We start from the raw sequence: 20,408 nt of genomic DNA, 5'->3' as shown, positions 1-20,408 counted from the left end.
ATTTAATATAACCTGGGAGAGGAAGCATTTAGCATTTATAAAGATCCTCTTACCCTGAATGATCCCAGAGTATATTACAGTACTATAAATGATACTGTGTCATATTCATACTTCCACAGAATTTTCTGGCTCAATATTTACTTCTTGAGGAATGAAGAAATGAGACTTAATTATATCCAATATATAATACATGGGAATTTCTGTCATTCCAAAGCAAAGAAGTTTAGAGCCAGAAGGCATATCCAGCATTAACAATATGACCATAAGCTATCACTCATCAAGTAACCTAGAGTAAAAAAGTACCATCTTGTGAGAACACCACATTTTAAAAGGTTAGAGCTGCCCTGGCTGGTGTGGCTCAATGGATTGAGCATTGGCCTTTGAAACGAAAGGTTGATGGTTTAATCCCTGGTCAGGGCACATGCCTGGGTTGCTGACCAGGTCCTCAGGTAGGGGCACGCAAGAGGCAACCAGTCGATGTTTCTCTCCCTCTCCTTCTCCCTCCCTCCCCTCTCTCTAAAAATAAATAAGTACAATCTTAAAAAAAAGATTAGAGTCTAAACAGTGCTATTACTTAACCCAAATCTGCTAAGAATACAATTCATTGATGCTTATCAATAAGAAAGAAGCCAAAATGCAATACTTACATACCCAGTTAAAAGGAGCCAGTCAAATTGTTCCCTTGGTTTTGCAATGAAACAAGTAAATCAATCTTTTCAATGTTCTGGTTGGTGTTTATAGAGGATGCCAGTGGAGAATTCTCTGGCATTTGCTGAGAAAGAAGCGTTGTCACAGGTGGCTGGCCCTCGTTTTGTGGTTGGCCAGGCTGACTTATAGCCATCAACTGATCTGGCAAAGCAGCTGGTCCAGAAGTTAAAAGCTGATTACAGTCTGCAGAGACATTTAAAATAGAGAAGCTACCTGATTACTTTCTGTTAGGATTCATAAGAAGATATTTATTAGTTCCTGAGGCTGTCATTATTATCTTCACTCAGACTAGAAGTAAAAGCAAGGCACCTGACACACCCCCAATTCCCAAATGCTTTTCACTGAAAAGTAATGACATTCATCTTTGGTTTCTTCCCAGGGGTGTCCAACCTTTTGGCATCTCTGGGCCACACTGGAAGAAGAGGAGTTGTCTTGGGCCACACATTAAATACATTGTGACACATAATCACAAAAAAATCTTGTAATATTTTAAGTAAATTTAAAATTTTGTGTTGGGCTACATTCCTGGGATGCATGGACACCCCTGAATTTAACAGTCTTAGACCCTTGGAGTCTAAGCCATATGCAAATACAACTTTGTCTAGCTATCATATTAAGCCCTATATAATTTCCTTGGTACACAAATATTAAAGATGGGTTTCTACCTCCTTCAAAACTACTTAATTGGCTGAGATTTTTCTGTCATTCTTCATTTTCCTTTAAATTCATAACTTAAAGTGGCAAACACATATATTTATATACGCTACCATATTTTATCCTCCCAATATCCTTGTCAAGTGATAATATTACCACCATTTTAGATGTGGAAATTGAGATTCATACTGGTCAAATAACTTGTCTAAGACTCACAATCTGTACGTAGTACAACTGGAATTTGAACTTAGTTCTAACTACAATCTATGTTCTTAAAACCACTGTGCTTTGCTTCCTTCTAATAATAATAATAATAATAATAATAATAATAATCTGACCATTTCAACTACCAACATTTAAGAAATGAAAAATTACAGTTTCTTACTATTTTGAATGCCAAATAAGAACATTCCTGAAGTCTGCTGAGATGAACCAGGAGAATTTTGTAGTTGGTTCATTGTGCCTCCTGTAGTGTTGTGAAATAAAGTAGCCTGTGGTTGAGGTGAAGATGTGGCTCCTTGGATTCCAGGCATGTTGTTCTGAGGGGAATAAAGAGGAGACTGTTGCATGTCTTGTTGGTTTATACTGGTCTGCAATGCAGACATGGATGCTGGAGAGAGGAAGAGAGTTACTTGCTGCTCTTGAGAACTGGGTGACCCCTGGACCAACTGAATCTGAGGAGAGCTATGGAACAAGGAGGTCTGTGGTGATTCAGATTGAGCAGGACCTGGGTTCTGAAGTGAGGAAACTGTGGGCTGACTCTGAAATTGCATGGGCTGCTGCTCTTGATTCATGGGGGCCATATTATTTTGTTGGTGAAAAATTGACTGGTTCTGTTGCTCCTGATTAGCCATTGGATTTTGACTTGGGTTGAATATCATGTTCGGTGGTGGTTGCTTCTGAGATGTCATTGTAGCCATAGTATTCTGATTACTGAATAAAATGCTCTGCGGTGGTTGTTGTTGTTGTTGTTGTTGCTGCTGCTGCTGCTGCTGCTGTTGCTGCTGCTGCTGCTCCTGAGATGGAGAGTTACTCTGGATGGCAACAATTGAGTGCTGTGACTGGAAGATTGTCCCTTGTTGGTTTTGAGGCATTGGATTAGGAGAAAGGGAACCCAGGGACACCTGAGGCTGAAACAGACCTTGCTGGGAGGGCTGTGCCTGCTCTTGAGAAAGCATAGGGGTCTGAATGTGTGATATTGGAGGCTGCTGTTGGAAAGCAGCTTGCTGCTCAGTGTTCGATGTTGACTGAAGTGGAGAAATTGAGTTCTGAGCTGCAAAAAATGAAATCTGTTCTTCTTGAGCTACTGCATTAGTTTGGAGATTATTCATTGGACTCTGGGAAAGAAATATGTTGGCTGACTGCTGGTCTTGAGGAACAGAAGAGCCCTGTAGGACAGCCATGGTACTTTGAGAGTGAAACATTGGAGGCTGCATCTGTTCAGTGGAGGTTGTAGAAGTCTGACTGTGGACAATAGGACTTGGACTGTGAAAAATAGAACCTTGAGTTTCCTGGGAAAGGTTCTGAGCATCAGTGATAGGATTTTGAGGATGAAAAAGTTGAGCCTGTGAATGAGAAGACTGCTGCAAAAAATTCCCAGATTGGAGTGACATCATCTCATTACCTTGCTGGAATAAACCATTACCTTGTTGCTGGGTACCACTATTTTGAACACTCATCATACTTTTTGTAGATGAAAAAAGGTTAACTTGAGATTGATTGTCCCCACTATGCTGCATTTGGACCATGGTCTGAAAGACACTGTTCTGAATCTGTTTTGCTTGTGTACTTGTTTCTTCTCCATCTCCTGAACTTGATGTCTGAAACATGGTGGTACCGGGGGTTGCAACCTGCTGCGTGGTGGTTGTTGTAGTTTCATTTCCAGAAACTGCAGGAGGAGAAGAAAACAATTCGCATTGCATTTGCATGTCCTCATTGGTAGATAACGCATTCATCATATGAGGAGTCTGCTGGAAAACTGGAGATTGCTGAAGGTTTCCATTTGCTGAAGCAGTTGAAGGAAATAACTCTGACTGAATCTGGGCAGCTGCCTGGCAGATACTCTGTTGCATCTCCATCACCATTGCGGCTGACGACTCCATCACTTGCTGTTGCTGTTGTTGCTGCTGTTGATTAGATAATGTGTTTTCAGTCTGTGGGTGAACACTTTCAGCTCTTCCAGCTATTAAATTATCTGGTCTGGTATGGACTGCTGGCTCTGTTGAGGAAAACATTCCAGGGCTTACACTATTTTGAATTTGACTGACTTGTTGAAAAATGTCTGCACTAAGCTGTTCTTGAACATTCTCACCATCTGGAGCAGAAAATAAAACTGAAGATAACTGTTGTTGTGCCTCTAAAACTTGTTGGACCAAGTCAACATTTCCACTGCTGCCACTAGCAGTACTGCTGGTAAAACTTCCTGCTTGCAACTGCTGAATCGTGTTCTGTAGCTGACTCACACTACTTGGTGATGGGAAAATATTTGATGAAATCTGCTGCTGTAAAGTCTGTGCTTGTTCTTGTAGTGGTGACTGCTGCTGCTGCTGTGATGCCTCGGTCAGGTGTTGCAAATTAACCATTGTACCATCTGACTGTAACACCTCTCTAGACTGCGTTTCTCTTGTCTGAAACTGTGTAGCCTGTTGCAGTAGTGCATCACTACTAGGCAGCTGACTAGAAGCAGAAACTGCTGGAAAGGTACCAGGCTGTGAAATGTCCTGTGTTTGGATAGTTGTCAGGGTCTCTGGGTTGTATGCCTTGGGCTGAATCTGCTGCTGCTTTTCATTTTCAGAGGGTAAGTGGGAAGATGATGATGATGCAAAAGACCCATTTCCTGCTATGTTAGAGATATTTTCCAATGTTTGTTGAGTTGATCCAACTGTCTTTGTAGTCTAAAAAATAAAAATCCCCAAATAATATGTACATTAAACATTAAATTAACTCATATGATACTTTAAAAATTAACATTACTCTAAAAACATGCAGAACCAACTTCCCGCTCTATGTATTATTTGGAAAACAAATATAAGACTATGAGTCACGGTGATAACATGTTTGATTGTCAAAAGTTTTAAAATATGTGTTATAAGCAAAGACAGTCAAACAAGGAAGTAAAAGAATTATCAGCTACTGATATGTATAGGACAGTAAGAACATTAATTCTATGGTTCATGAATTAATAGGAAGTTAAAAAAACTCCACTTTGTGGTTTGCTGGTAACATTATAGGGGGAAAGCAAGTGGAAAAGGTAAAGGGAGTTATAGGAAAAGAGTGGGAAAGAAAAAGAAATACAAATGTCTCTAGTTTCAAAAATGCTAAACCAGTACTTTCATTAATACCCTCCCACCCCACAAGTCTAGCTAATGTATTAATTCCTCCCTTGTCAAAAATGGATACTGGAAGTCACTTTGCATGATATTTTACTGGAGTATGAAAGTATTTATTCTGAAAAGCAAAAATCATTAAGTGCCTTCAAAGAGAAACAAATGTGAAAGAAACAGAAAAAGTAAAAAGCATAAACATGGGAAAAAGAATTCAAACCACTTAAAATATAGCAACTTTCATATTTGAGGTTAAGAAATAGGACACTAGTCAATGTGGCTTACCTTAAAAATAGGCGAAGATCTTTTTTCTGCTGTTACTTCCATTGGAGTAACATCTTCACTCTTAATCATACTGCTTGATATGAGTGGAGTGATCAGAGCATTAGGAAGAATATTTACCTTATCTAAGTTACATCCAGTAGTTTTCATTGCTGCACATGCACACACACAAAAAAAGGAAGAAAAATTTAAAATCACTAAAGTCATCAACTACTTCATTCTATAGTGTGATGACTATTTGCCATGATTTAAATGTCAATTTTTTTTTTCTTATCCTCATCCAAGGAAATTTTTTCATTGTTTTTAGAGAGAGAGGGAGAGACGAAGGGAGAGAGAGAAGCATTTATTGGTTGCCTCCCTTACATGCCCAGACCAGGGATTTTATGTGCTTAGGCCAGGGAACGAACCCACAACCTACACATGTGCCCTGACTGGGGATCGAACCCACAACCTTTTGATTATAGGACAACACTCCAACTCAGCCACACTGGCCAGGGCACAGTTTTCTGATGCTAAGTAGTGGCATGAGGTACAAAACTGGTATATTAAAATGTATCCTCCTTTTTTTGAAGTAGTATTGTTTTGAGGATTCCTTGTATAAGCCTGAGACTGTAGGTTAAATATCAATGAGCTTAAGCAGTTCCGTTATCAAACTATACCTCCCAGCAGCCTTCTAAGGTGCCCTGAATTACACTTCTCAGCACAACCAGGATATATTATAAGATACAACTTGGGAAATCTCTGGGAGGTTAAAGCTACTCAATTACAGCTCTCCTTTTAGCCTATGGCTGGCTGCCTGGTGGTATAAAGTCAAACCTTTTTAAACGGCACAGGATTGTCTAAAAATTTCTCTTCTCAACAAAAATCAAGCTTCTCATTAGAAAATGCTACCATGTAGTCAAATAAAATTTGCTTTTCTAAATTAATGTCTTAGAAAACTTGAATTTACCAAGTTGACACATGATCACTTTTCTCTTTTAGGTAGGACTTAAAATTTTTTCTTTTCAGAAATTTAAGGACTATTTTATTTTCTTCCATCACCATTTATTCTCCTATACCCTCTTCCATCTGTACCCACCCCTCCCCCCACAATCACCACACTGTTGTCTGTGTCCATGAGTTCTTTCTCTTTTTTGCTCAATTACTCTACCCCATAGCCTCTCCAATGCCGTCAGCCTGCTCTCTATCTACAAGTCTGTCTTTATTTTTCTTGCGAGTTCAGTTTGTTCATTAGATTTCACATATGAATGAAATCATAAGGACTATTTGAGTTTACCAATTAAATTTCCAAAATAAAACCAGCAAGTATTTTCCACTTCCTTCTATTCCCATTTTCAGTAGTTAGAGATTTACACCAAGGAGAAGCAATATATAACAGATGAGGTACGTTCTAGCACTTCATTATATCTACTTTTCCCCCTTGATTCTTTTTTTAAAAGATTTTATTTATTTATTTTTAGAGAGAGGGGAGGGGAGGGAAAAAGAGGGAGAGAAACATCAATGTGTGAGAGCTATAATGTATACCCCCAAACTGAGGACCTAGTCTCCAACCCAGGCATGTGCCCTGACCAGGAATTGAACCAGCAACTTTTTGGTTTGCAGGCCAACTCTCAATCCACTGAACCGTACCAGACAGGGCTCCCCTTGATTCTTTTTCATCTACTTGAGTCTGCCACTGGTGGACTTAGTGAAGCCTAATGATATCACTAATGACAATCTTCTGAACTGAACACAACCCAAATTCTAACCTAAAAGTTTACCACTACTTTGAGACCCTGTGGAGAGAAACAGATTCCCCAGAAGGCATAGCTGTTAAATTTCTTAACTTGATATTGAGAAGAAATGTTGGCTACAAAGAGTAATTTTAAATGGTATGTGGTATATAAGCAGGACTGCTCATTTGTAAATATTCTGATTTAAAAATATTTAAACTTTTACTTCAACTTGTCTCATAGACAATTAGCTAGAAACAATTCCTGTGGAAACTGATTATATTGAGGGAGGGGGAAGTGCTCTTAAATTTAACTTTGGGCATTCTATGCTTTATTACTCTGAGAAATATATCATTTATTCATGAGTTCTCTGGACCTATTTTCACCTAGATTGTACCAATACCAATATAATTCAACTCACAATCTAATTTTTACTGAGAGAAAACCAGATCATGCACACATCAGACATTTTAAAGTATTTGTGGCTTGTCTCACAGGACAGTTTGAAAGACTATTAGTGTTGTCTTAAGTTGATCCTGTAATATTTAGCTGCTATTCTTTTTTTTAAATTTTTATTGTTATTCAACTATAGTTGTCTACCTTTTCTTTAACTGCTATTCTTGCTTTTGAATTCTATTAGAATATGAGCTCCACAAAGGCAGATTTCATTGTTGCCTGATGTATAGTAAGTAATCAATGAATTTTTTTTTCAGAAATGAAGAAATTAGTGAATTAATCTTTCTTTACCTTTACTGTAGTCATTTTAGTTTGCTGTGGATTGTTTGGTTAATTTTACAATGCAGTGTTACATATTTTCATTAGTAGTATTTCTGGTCTAAAAATTTCCAATATTTAAAGACAAGTTTATATTACAGTTCAATTAGAAATTGAATATAAATACCCAATGACAAATAAATGCATCACCTAAAGATTCTATGTATAGACACAGGTCTATACATAACTTTCCTCAAAATTTACTTACAAAAAATTCTTAGCATAGCTTTTTTCCCTTCTGGAAAATGAGAAAAGGTGGAGTAAGTTGAGCAAGAGTATTTTATTCCTCCTAAGGAGACCACTGACAAACAGGTATGTCTACTGGTATAGAAAAGTTAGAAAAGGACATTTTGTCTAATGCTCACACAAAGATACAAGTCTTTCTACGGCCACTGACAATTTAGTTTTCTGAGCCCTAGTCTGGTCTACTTTCTGTTCTAGCTCTGCATGAACTCCAGCTGTAATCCTGCTGGTGCTGCCTGCAAGAGTGAAAGGTGCTGCCTGGTGTTACTAGGTGAGGATGAGGAATGCTGGACCTGCAGGAAGAAAAGTATTTCTACTGGTATATTCTGCAGTCTCCTGGTACTAATGGGCTTCTCGTTCTATCTCTGCTGGTGCTGCTGGGAGTGAGGAAGCACCTGAGAGGTCTGCCTTCTACCAATGGGTAGAAGGTCAAGACTACAGAGTCTGGGCAACTCCACTAGGTGGAGGTTTGGATCTGGTTCACCTTTTACCACTGAATTGGCTTCTGTCACAGGGTGGAGGGTTGGAGTACATTTGGCCTGGATCTTTTCTGCTCTTGAGTGGAGGGCTAGAAGCTGCTAGTTCTGGGTCTCTGTCTGCTCTTAGGGGAATGATAGGGAGACATAAGGTCTGCTGGCACCACCAATGCAGGAGGAGGGGCGTGTGTGCTGCAGCCTGATGAGGGGCAGGAGATGGGTACCCTCCTGGGTCCTGTCATTGCCATTACTGCAGTTAGACTGACCTGGCATATATGTGGCCTTCCTGGGTTCCACTGCTGCTGGCATATGTGTGTGGCCTTCCTGAGTTCCACTGTTGGCAGATTGGGCCCACTGTTACTTGGCAGGTATGGTCCATGGGGTGGGTTGACCCTCCCAAGTTCTGTTATTGCTACCACAATATGGGTGGGGGTTGGGTCAGCTGCTGTCCCTAAGTATGAGTCATCCCAACAAGTCTCTGTGGGCTTTCCCCTTCCTAGCCTTCTGGCCAAAGAACAGGCTCTCTTTATTCATTGATTGATTTACTTTTTGCCCATGCCTATTGCCAGTTCTGAGTTTCAGATCTCTCCGGTCCCTAATTCAGATAAATGGAGACAAAAAGAAAACCCAGGAAAGTTGGTATCATTCTTCAAGATGTAAGGTTCCTAGCCAGTCCATGTTCTTCTCTCTATATTTCAAAGTCCCTTTATGATTGCTGAATTATTTCCAAGGTATTTAGTAGATTTAGAAGGAATAGGGAAAAGTGAGTCTATGCTTTCTTATCCCAGAACCCATATCTTAATAGACCTGTAAATAATATTAAATGGCTTGAGAAATGTCACCCTATCTTTTCTTCTTACATTTTCACCAGGTATTTATTGAGCTCCTACAAAGTCCCCGGTATTATTCTAGATTCTGGGGATCCAGTGATGATAAATAAGATGAATAAATCCCTACTATGTGGAAATGACATGTTAATGAAAGAGGAAAAAATACAAACAAGTAAAATATAAACAATCTAGGGGCTGGGGAAAAACTCTTAAGACGATTAGACAAAATTGTCTAATTAAGACAATTAAGACAATTAGACAATTAGGACAAAAATCTAGAAGGTAAATAAGAGACATATTTAACCATTCCAATATCAATTTTAATTTGTAAAGAATATTGGTACTGCCCTGACTGGTGTGACCCAGTGGGCTTGGCATTGTCCTACAAACTGAAAGGTCACCAATTTGATTCCCTGTCAGGGCACATGCCTGGGTTGCAGGGCAGGTCCCCCTGGTTGGGGGGGCATGCAAGAGGCCGATCTCCCTTTCTCCTCCTCTCTTTCTCCTTCCTTCTCTAAAAATAAATAAATAAAATCTTTAAAAAATAAGAATATTGGTATTTATACACTATGCTAAACAACTTTTAAACAGTGTTCTCTTCTATCCATGTCAAATAATAACTTTTGAAACTTAGAATAATCTTTAGTAAAAGTTTGTTATCAGCAAGCAGCATTTAGGTAAAGTACAGGTATGTATGGTTAAAATATGAATTAAGATTTATAGAGGAGGAAATAATAGAGTGAAAAAATATAGAGTTTTGAAGGAAATCTAACTTGCAACCTCTGTCAGCTATATGACCTTCAGCAAATCACTTAATTTCTTTAGGCCTTGGTTTATTTACCTGTAAAATGAGATTGAACAAGATGATCTCTATGGTTCCTCTAAGCTCCTAAACCTTTCCCAAAGTCCCAACCAGTTAGAGAAAAGGATAGGGCTCTCAACTATTTTTTATACACTAATCCAGTTAACCATTCCTTACAAAGCTGAAACTGAAGGAATGCACATCAATACTTTACCCCTGGGTCCTACACCTGCATCACAGGGACTTTGAGTGGTCTATCTAGAGTTTATATTCACATCTACCTGCACCTATACAGATATAGAAAACTTTCTGGAAATATTCTGAAGAAACTATTACACCGTATACTTTATCTTGTCATTTTATTTGTATTACCTTTGTGTTAGGGATATATACATAGTTGGGTAAAACTGAAAAATGAAGCTTTGGCTCTAGACTTATTGTCTCACTGAGTACTTGTACAGTTATCCTCCCTACTCTCCACTCCTCCCAACCCTCTCCAAGGAGTTAGAAACTTACTTCAGAGTAAAAGCTTTCAATATACGACCATAATACCATTATTTTAGTATCAAATTCTAAATCTTATTGTAATTGATGGCTATTTACAAGAATGTTACTTGATTAATGCCGTAACACAAAGTTACAAGTCACTGATGTTGCTCAGTCTTTATCATTAAAGTATAGCTAATTAAATCTCCTAGATGGTACCTTAACATTATATTAAAGCTGTGATTTCAAGGAGTCATAAAAATAAGCCATTTGTCAAGGAAAATTCCTGATTCTAAAAGCTATTGTTTTCTAAATTGATGAATCATTTCTAATTAATGATGTTGTATTTATGAAAACAAATGAAAAATTTAAACTGATAAAATAGCTGAGTATTCAGTTTAATTTTTAAAATATACCATGTTTTGCAGACTGTAAGACACACTCCCCCCAAATTTGGGAGGAAAATGGGGGTGCATTTATAGTCTGAATGCAGCTTACCTGGCTGGGGCGGGGAGGGGGGCAGGGTGGAACAGGGTTTTTTCCCCTATTTTTCTCCTCTAAAACCTAGGTGCGTCTTATGGTCCAGTGTGTCTTATAGTCCGAAAAATACAGTAATCTTTATTATATTTTTCCATTACCACTTAGTTCTCTTATACCCTCTCAATTTAATTTTATATCTTTTTTTTAATCCTCACCTGAGAATAATGATTTTACTGGTTTTAGATAGAGAGGAAGGGGGGTAGGGCGTAGGGGGAAGAGGGGAGAGAGGAGAGGGAGAGGGAGAGAGAAAGAAAGAGAGAGAGAGAGAGAGGGAGGGAGACAGACAGACAGACACAAGCATCAATCAGTTGCCTCCCATATGCACCCTGACCATGGATCGAACCCAAAACCCAGGTATGTGCCCTGACTGGGAATTGAACCCACAACCTTTTTAGTGTATGGGATAATGCTCCAATAAACCAAGCCACTGAGTCAGGGCAATTTTATATCTCTTCACAAAGTTATTTTTATCATGATTTCAGTTGATAAAATCGTCAAAATAAGGTCTGAATTTTGAAAAAGGATAATATGTGCACCTGTGTTTGTTTCTTATCCATTTTTTAGGCTTGTAAGATTTTGATCAATTGACTAAGTAATTTTGTTACTAAAAATTAAACATAGTGTTTAAAACCTTTCGACCTAAACACCCGTATGTTCATTGCAGCATTGAAGGTAAAAAATAAATAAATAAATAAATAAATAAATAAATAAATAAATAAATAAATAAAATAAAATAAAATAAAATAAAATAAAATAAAACCTTTCAACCATTCAGGCATGTCCAACCTGCAGCCTGTGGACCTCATGCATCCCCGGATGGCTATGAATGCCACCCAACACAAAAGTGTGAATTTACTTAAAACATTATGAGATTTTTTGGTGATTACATGTTACAGTGTATTTAATGTGTGGCCCAAGACAACTCTTCTTCTTCCAGCGTGGCCCAGAGATGCCAAAAGGTCGGACACCCCTGCTTCAATTCATAATCTTGTATGAAAAATTTCACATTGGATTACATTAGTGTTCTATCAGCCTGATACTCTAAGAAAAGATCATCAAGGAATTTTTGTAGAAAAGCACAAAGTCGTCAAAGGTTAGACCATAAATGTTCGGGACTTTCTTTAAGGATTAATTAAGTATGGCATTATTTATCTAATGAACATAGTTTGAATTATTTTTACTTAGAGGTGTTACTTTATATTCTGAAGCTTAGTTTATCCATTTTAATACCAGGAAACGACCTTGGGCAAATTATTCAGCCTCTCTGGATCCATGGCTTCCTCATCTATAAAATGAGAATAATAAATTACCTAACTCATAGTTTGGAAGATTAAATGAAATAATGATGGTAAAGGAGTGTAGCATATTACCTAGCACTTAATATATGTCCAATATACGTTAGCCATGGTTACCCATGGCACAAATTTGTAAATTTTCTTGTAGTTGACTCAGATAGTCTTGGCAGTGCATAATTTCTCACTCATCTACTTGGAAAGTGTTCATGGTCAGAAATTATAATAGCAAGCTATATTGAGCACATTATATACATGAATGCTAAATTTTACTACTGACAATAGGAAAAATTCCACCATATTTGATAAAACTTATTAAGCGTGTTGTGATCCTTAAAAATGTAAGTATTTTTTAATTTAATAATTTAATTAAACTCATGAATTTTATGGCAGAATAATGTAAGTAAAACCTAGAGTTATAGAAATAAATCAGTGGCCTTTATGTAATTGACATCTTCATTTATAATGACACAAAAGTATCATCGAGTGTTATAGTCATGTTAGAAATCTGCTAAGAAAAGAATCTACCACATTATAACATTCTGAAGATATCTTCATTATCTCTTGGGATTGGCAGGGGAGTAAATAAAGATGTCAAAGAAAGAACCTAAACAACTTTTTCAAATGCTGGTAGTTCATATTTTGGTCTCTTCAGTCTCAATGTTAAGTACTAATCTTATTATTAGCAAAAAGCTTATAGCCCCATTTTTGACATACATTATTGTGCTTTATATATACTTATAAAATTTTTAATATTGGGGAATAGAAAACAAACAAAAAAAATTCCTCCACTCCAACATGTTAAAAAAATTAGGTGTTTACATGGTGAATGATGGGAAATACCAAGTTGGGAAATAAACCTCTGCATTCAGTGAAGTCAAACAAATACTTATTTTACAGTATGGAAAATACCGTGCTAAGTGTTCCAAGTACATAAGGGAAAACAAAATAGTAAAGTTTGCTAAAGAAAATATATGGGATCACCTATTTTACAATTTTTGAGAGGAATCAATTTGATACCTTTCATGGCCTCTTCAAAAGAGCAAGGTCTTGCTGGACTAGATATTTCTTTCTTCACATTTACATTCAAAGCACCAGCTACTGCTATTAAAAAAAAAAAGATTAATGTATTTATTTAAACATTCATCTTACAAAATGTGTATTTTAAAATTCTTTAATTGGAATATTTTCTCACAAAGAATCATTAAGTTATTTGTTTAGTAGGAATTCTAAGTTGAAATGAGTTTTGTAATTACCAGTCTATGCTCTAAAATTCATCATCTCTAATTGGGCAGAAGCATATGTTCACTTATCAAAACAAAACCAAGAGCAGCTTTAAAAAATTCTTATTATAGTACACACATTGATAATATCTGACGAATACAAGAGTGATATGAGAATTTTTAAGCTTATCAAATAAGCTGTGTAACATCATGAATAAAATTCATCATTCATCTATATAAATGTATTAAAAATATGAATTCAGAAATATTAGTCAATTAATATAGCTAAATTTTGAAAAACTGGTAAAAATACGGCATCTATTACTATTATGATTATTCTTTTTGTAAAGCATTGAAAAAAAATCTTTGCTATTATTAATGGAGAATTGCTGAGCTATTATAACTAGTCATACCAACTAAATCTACTACAACAACTTTAAATTTAATGGGCCTAAGAACTGAGATCAGTTCTTTTTTTCTTAAAGATTTTATTTATTTATTTTTAGATATAGAGAGAAAGAGAGGGAGAGAAACATTGATGTGTGAGAGAAACACAGTGACCGATTGCCTCTTGCACTCGCCCTAACAGGGGACCAGGCCCACAACCCAGGCATGTGCCCTGACTAGGAATCGAAACAGCGACCTTCTGCTTTGCAGGATGACGTTCAACCAAGTGAGCCATGCTGGTCAGGGCTGAGATCAGTTCTTATTAATAAAGTTAAATAAATTCCAAATAAACAGGTTCTTGCCTAAAATGACTATATGATAAACTTATTTAAGTAGATTTTAATTTTTTAATGTTTTCATTTTATATTCCTTATCTTATTCAAAGTGGCAGTTAAGTCAGCTTATTTTCAATTTCTTACTCTTGATATGGCAGTGTAAAATGAGAGTTACATAAAGAGACTACAAAAAGATGGTTACTTGTGAATAAAGAGACAAAATATATACATCTCCTAACAATGAAGTTATTTACCTTAGCATGCTACGCAAGAGGTTCAACAAATGATATACTGAGAATTTAATGAAAAAGAAATCCATAGACAATTTTTAAGCATAACATTAACTCTTTAACAATCACAGATTTAAAAATAGAAATATTTGAAAAAATTTTAAATTTCTACTTGTAAATCAAATTCTAGTCATTTTATTTTTGAACAACAAAAAATATAAGTATTATATCCCCCATTTCTTAAAAGGAATCACTGCTGAAGAGTCACTGCAAAAAAACCTAATGTGATTTCTATGTCTTAATTGACTGATGTAAATAAAATAAAATAAAATAAAATAAAATAAAGGTGCTTTAATGATTACACAAAGCTTCAGTGACTAAATGGCAATGAAACAAAGGTTTTATGACTCTGCTAAGTATCTAAGTGCCTGAGAGCACGCACATGTGATGAATTTTTGGCAGTGTAGCCCCAGAGGGCTTCAGAAGGGCTTGTGACTGGCAGAGGGTGCATACCAGTTTACATTCGTTTGAGCCCTTGCTCCAATTCTACTTTTAGACCATGTACTCAAGATCCCACATTTTCTGCACAACTACTCTCTCTATGTGTGCAGTCTTAGGCCTATAGCATAGACAGAACTTGGAAACACTGGCTGGTGCACCAAGGCCCTCCAGGTGTATAGCAACTAATTTATTACAATGAGATAGTGCAGATTTTCTCTAGCCAAGTCTTCCTGAAATTATATTCTCTCGCACATGTATACCTGAAAAGAAATCACATTTTATACAATACAAAAAAGTGAAATTATGGGAAGATTCTTTAATTAGCTATATCATAAAGGCAGAAGCTGAACATTGGATCTCATTACAAAGTTTGCACGCCATGTATTCAATTAAGGGTTTCTGAGAGCAAATGTTATCCTATGATATATAAAACATAAAGGATATTTAAAAGAATAAACCTGTATTAATAAGTACCTAAATGTGGCTAAATCTAGCCAATTAGTATAGGCTTTAAAGCAGAAGACTTAAATCTGTTTTATTTAGCAATTTATCAAAAGGAAATTTATAATAATCAGCAATGAGGATTCTTAGTGTTGATTCTAGCACATCAAAGTCCTGAAGTTCTTTATAATTAATCAATAAAAACAAACAACAAAAAACCCTCAGATTTTCAAGACAGCAAAAACTGTAAGGCTATTTCCTGACATACACATATGCTTACTTCTCTTTTCCCTTCCCACACAAAATGACACAGATATTCCTTAGGAAAAAGTTATTTTGTCTTAATTACGTCATCTTTCTCTCCACACAAGTTAGCACCTCCTTACACAAAATATTCAGTGTCAATATTTAGTAACTAGCAGTTACTAAAATGCTTTAACCACCATTATTTTTTTATAATTGAATTTATTGGGGTGTAAACTACAATTAGTTTTAAATCAAACTTTCTTAGATTTTTGAGACTTTCCTAGCTAAGATGGAAATGATAAAATATTTGGTCTTTGAGTGTGAGCCAGTTTTCTCTTCCTTATTTTTGTTGAAGTCAGTATATTATTTCTAAACTTGTCCTTTTTCTGTCTGAAATTCCTATTTGTGATCTTTTATTCTGAGACAAATACTAAGAAGATTTCATTAGTGCTACACTGCACCATACTTCTGTGCAAACTGATAGAAAATAATCAATGTTGTGAAATTCAAGCATGATTTAAAAAAAAAAAAAAAAAGGAAACTGGTCCAACTAAGTGATAGAAAGTAATTTATCAAGACTAGTTATAATTGTCCTAGCTACTGTTCCCATCACTTTTGTGTTGCCAGAGATTTCTTTCCCTTCCTTTTTTTCACTTTGCACCTTACTGAATCCTGAACTATTTGGGAATAACTTACAGATACAGAAGAACTGCAAATTATGAAAATACCTGAGCCTGGAATGAAGTGAACCAATGGTAAGCATGGCAGAAATCAAGCCTAAGTCAATGGGAACATGTGAAGAGTTTCCATTTCCAATAATGTCCTCCCTACTTCTGCCAGGAAAAGGCTTCTCTTCATGCAACTAAATGAATGCAGGCAAACAACTCATAATATACTTTTTACCCAGAAGATCTAAAGATCTAAACTTTTTATATATATAATATATATATATATATATATTATATATATATATATAATATATATATATATTATATATATATATAAAAAGTTTAGATCTTTAGATATATATATATTATATATATCTAAATATATATATATTTAAAAGTTTATATAAAACTTATATTAAAAGTTTAGATCTTTAGATATATATATTATATATATTATATATATAATATAATATATATTTGGTTCTATATATATATTTATTGATTATGCTATTACAGTTGTCCCATTTCCCCCCCTCCCTCCCACATTCCCCCCCTATAGTTCATGTCCATGGGTCATACATATAAGTTCTTTGGCTTCTACATTTCCTATACTATTCTTACCCTCCCCCTGTCTATTTTCTACCTACCATTTATGCTACTTATTCCCTGTACCTTTCCCCCCTCTCTCCTCCTCCCACTCCCCTGTTAATAACCCTCCATGTGATCTCCATTTCTGTGGTTCTGTTGCTGTTCTAGTTGTTTGCTTAGTTTGCTTTTGTTTTTGTTTTAGGTGTGGTTGTTAATAACTGTGAGTTTGCTGTCATTTTTCCTGCTCATATTTTTTACCTTCTTTTTCTTAGATAAATCCCTTTACCATTTCATATAATAACGGCTTGGTGATGATGAACTCCTGTAACTTGACCTTATCTGAAAAGCACTTTATCCACCCTTCCATTCTAAATGATAGCTCTGCTGGATAGAGCAATCCTGGATGTAGGTCCTTCCCTTTCATGACTTGGAATACTTCTTTCCAGCCCTTTCTTGCCTGTAAGGTCTCTTTGGAGAAATCAGCTGACAGTCTTATGGGAACCCCTTTGTAGGTAACTGTCTCCTTTTCTCTTGCTGCTTCTAAGATTCTCTCCTTCTGCATCTTGGCTGATGTAATTATGATGTGCCTTGGTGTGTTCCTCCTTGGGTCCAGCTTCTTTGGGACTCTCTGAGCTTCCTGGACTTTCTGGAATTCTTATTTCTTTTGCCAGATTGGGGAAGTTCTCCTTCATTATTTGTTCAAATAAGTTTTCGATTTCTTGCTCTTCCTCTTCTCCTTCTGGCACCCCTATAATTCGGATGTTGGAACGTTTAAAGATGTCCTGGAGGTTCCTAAGCCTCTCCTCATTTTTTTGAATTCTTGTTTCTTCATTTTTTCTGATTGGATGTTTCTTTCTTCTTTCTGGTCCACACCATTGATATTTTTCCCAGTTTCCTTCGCCTCACTATTGGTTCCCTGTACATTTTCTTTTGTTTCTCTTAGCATAGCCTTCATTTTTTCATCTAATTTGCGACCAAATTCAACCAATTCTGTGAGCATCCTGATTACCAGTGTTTTGAACTGTGCATCTGATAGGTTGGCTATCTCTTCGTTGCTTAGTTGTATTTTTTCTGGAGCTTTGATCTGTTCTTTCATTTGGGCCATTTTTTTTTTTGTCCTGGCGTGCCTGTTACGTAAAGGGGCAGAGCCTTAGGTGTTCAATGGGATGGGGTAAGGCTGGCCACTGTGCTGTAACGCTGTATGTGGGGGAGGGGCAGAGAGGGAGCAATGGTGCTTGCTCCACTCTCTGCTGGATTTTAGTCACTCCCTCCACCAATCAAATTGGGCCTTTCTGGTTCTGATTCCTGAGTGGGTGGACCTGTGCATACTCTAGACCCCTGTGGGTCTCTCCAAGGAACTCTCCTGTGAGGCTGGGAGTTTCTCCTGCTGCTGCCTCAACCCCCACGGGTGTTTTCAGTCAGAGGTTTGAGGCTTCATTTCCCTAAGCTGGAGCCCTGGGTCATGTGGTCTGCTTAGTTCCCCCGCCGTTCCTCCTGGTTTATCCATATGCGAATGTGGGGCCGCAGGGTCTGCCAGCCACCTGCTTGTGGGGTCTGCTAGCTGCAGCCTGGCTTGCCCCATTCCACAATCCGCCATCTTGCTGGATCCACCAGGCGCCGCCTTGCTGCGAGTCCTCTCTACCCCGGCTGCCCGACTCCGCCCCTCCTACCAATCTGGATGAATGTTTCTTCTTTATCTCCTTCGTTGTCGGACTTCCATACAGTTCGATTTTCTGTCAGTTCTGTTTGTTTTTTGTTTTTAAGTTGTTGTTGTCCTTCTTTTGGTTGTGGGAGGAGGCACAGTGTGTCTACCTACGCCTCCATCTTGGCCAGAAGCCTAAAGATCTAAACTTTTAACATTTCAATTGCTCTTATTGCTCTAGTTTCTAAAGCATCTATTTTACCTAAATGCTTAAAATTATATTTAAAATATTTATTCACCAGTAGTCTTTGATATTTTGATTATAAAGATTAGAAAATGTTACAGGCATATAACTCTATTTGTAACTTTATCACTTATCTCTCCAAGCTTATCTCTCACATCTCCCAAAATGCATCCTTCAAAAAAGCCAGCCACACTAAACTATTAGCAGTTTCCTGAAGTTGTCACTTTTACTCTTCTACACATTAGAGGTACTTAGTGAATGGTAATTCTTACTAAAGAGTAACCTGTATGATAACTCTGGAGAGTCTGACTTTACAAAAAATACTACTATCAATTCCTCTCAGTATACAACTTTTTCTTTTTTGATTGACTGGTCTTTTTCATATCCTTCCAAAATTAATCATTCATTTTAGTTCAGAATTTTTTATTTTGGCATACCTGGGTCTGGAGTGTAAGTGAATGGCTGAACATCATGAGATCTTCCGGCATTGGTCACTACATATATTCCCACCGATACTGGCAATGTTATATGTTGATCATGATATGGGGGAACCTTCACAATAAGATGATTCTAATTGAAAGAAAATTAGAAGAGTCAGAAAAGAAGTAATATTTAAATACAAATTTTGAAATAAAAATTGTAATTAAGTACATTTCCTGTTAGCTATAAAGTTTAACAGTCCTACTAGAAAAAAATATTTTAAAGCTCAGATTCACAGGCATCAGGATATTAACCTTAAAACTACTTTAAAATAAAATCCAAATGTTTTAGAATGGCTTATAAGTTTCCCACCCTGGCAACTTTATCTCATTCCCATTCTCCCCAGATTGTTTATACTCTAGCCACACTGCCCTTCTCAGTCCATTCTTTTAACATACTAATTTTTACCACAGAGCCTTTACAACTCACTGTTCTCTCCTATTGGAATATTTTTCCTTTACCTGTTCAAATGTCTACTTTCTTAACCATTTTCAGGTCTTATTCAAATGTTACCTCTTCTCTGACTATCCTTGGGAATGAAGGTAGCCCCCTTCCCAGTCTGAATTACATAATCTTGTTTATTTCTAAAACAGCACTTACCACCTGAAATTACCGTGATTATTTGCTTATTTTTTTCTGGTCTCTCTCCAACTTCGAGAATGTTAAATTCCATGAAAACCTAGACATTTTGTTCTCCAGTCTATCTATCCTGTTAAGCGCCTTACTCAAAATACACACAACTATATTTGTTGAATAAAACAATGAATAAATTTTGAGGAAAAAATATGCCCACCAAGCACAGTATCAGTTACCATATGTTCTGTACAACCTTAAGTGAGATATATTTCACAAGGCAGCTCACTGCTTGCTAATCACTTTAGTTCTCATTTAGCCAAATAGGGTTCAGTTTACCTAAACCCCAGTAAATCAAAGTTATTTTTTGTCAGAAAAGTGGCAGAAGCATCCTTATAAGAAAAGGGAAGAGTTCATAAATGCTTCACCAGCACTTATTCAAAGGTACTCAAGGGTACTACATCTTCTTGTAAGATACTGTGAAACACATTAGACTTCCTCTATTTTACCCTGGTACAATAGAGTAACGGGAAGGAACATCAAGAGATAGCGATTATGCTTTTGTACTTGAGAACATTGATATGCAGGACGTGACAGCTGAGGGTGAAGTGCATTTAATGACATTGCTTAATTAGACTATAGTTAGTTGACTCAGTTGAATAGAACAAGTGACAAATAAGGCCAAGATGAAGGTTCCAATTTCTGAACAGTTAATTTGTGTCTAAACC

The 20,408-nt window shown here is 36.7% G+C and overlaps 1 protein-coding gene across 10 annotated transcripts in view; it reads right to left on the bottom strand.

Annotated features, from left to right (window-relative positions):
* NFAT5 (nuclear factor of activated T cells 5) overlaps positions 1–20,408 on the bottom strand; it is a 129,954-nt gene that overhangs the window by 7,990 nt on the left and 101,556 nt on the right. For 4 of the 10 annotated variants that reach the window (XM_024556141.4, XM_071219852.1, XM_045192003.2 and 1 more), the window contains 5 exons: positions 19,065–19,197; positions 13,143–13,226; positions 4,971–5,119; positions 1,748–4,256; positions 652–891 (listed from right to left, as the gene is read on the bottom strand). In XM_024556141.4, the coding sequence (XP_024411909.2) occupies positions 656–891; positions 1,748–4,256; positions 4,971–5,119; positions 13,143–13,226; positions 19,065–19,197 (3,111 nt within the window). In that variant the 3' untranslated portion in view covers positions 652–655. Of the gene's footprint in view, positions 1–647; positions 892–1,747; positions 4,257–4,970; positions 5,120–13,142; positions 13,227–19,064; positions 19,198–20,408 lie in introns of all 10 variants that reach the window. The other 6 variants (XM_024556142.4, XM_024556145.4, XM_071219853.1 and 3 more) reach the window with 3 other exon arrangements.

This window comes from Desmodus rotundus, chromosome 12 (assembly GCF_022682495.2).
Source record: "Desmodus rotundus isolate HL8 chromosome 12, HLdesRot8A.1, whole genome shotgun sequence".
NCBI classification, from domain to species: Eukaryota; Metazoa; Chordata; class Mammalia; order Chiroptera; family Phyllostomidae; genus Desmodus; species Desmodus rotundus.
The sequence above is the reverse complement of the archived record's forward strand: the minus strand, read 5'-3'. Positions and strand labels throughout refer to the sequence as shown.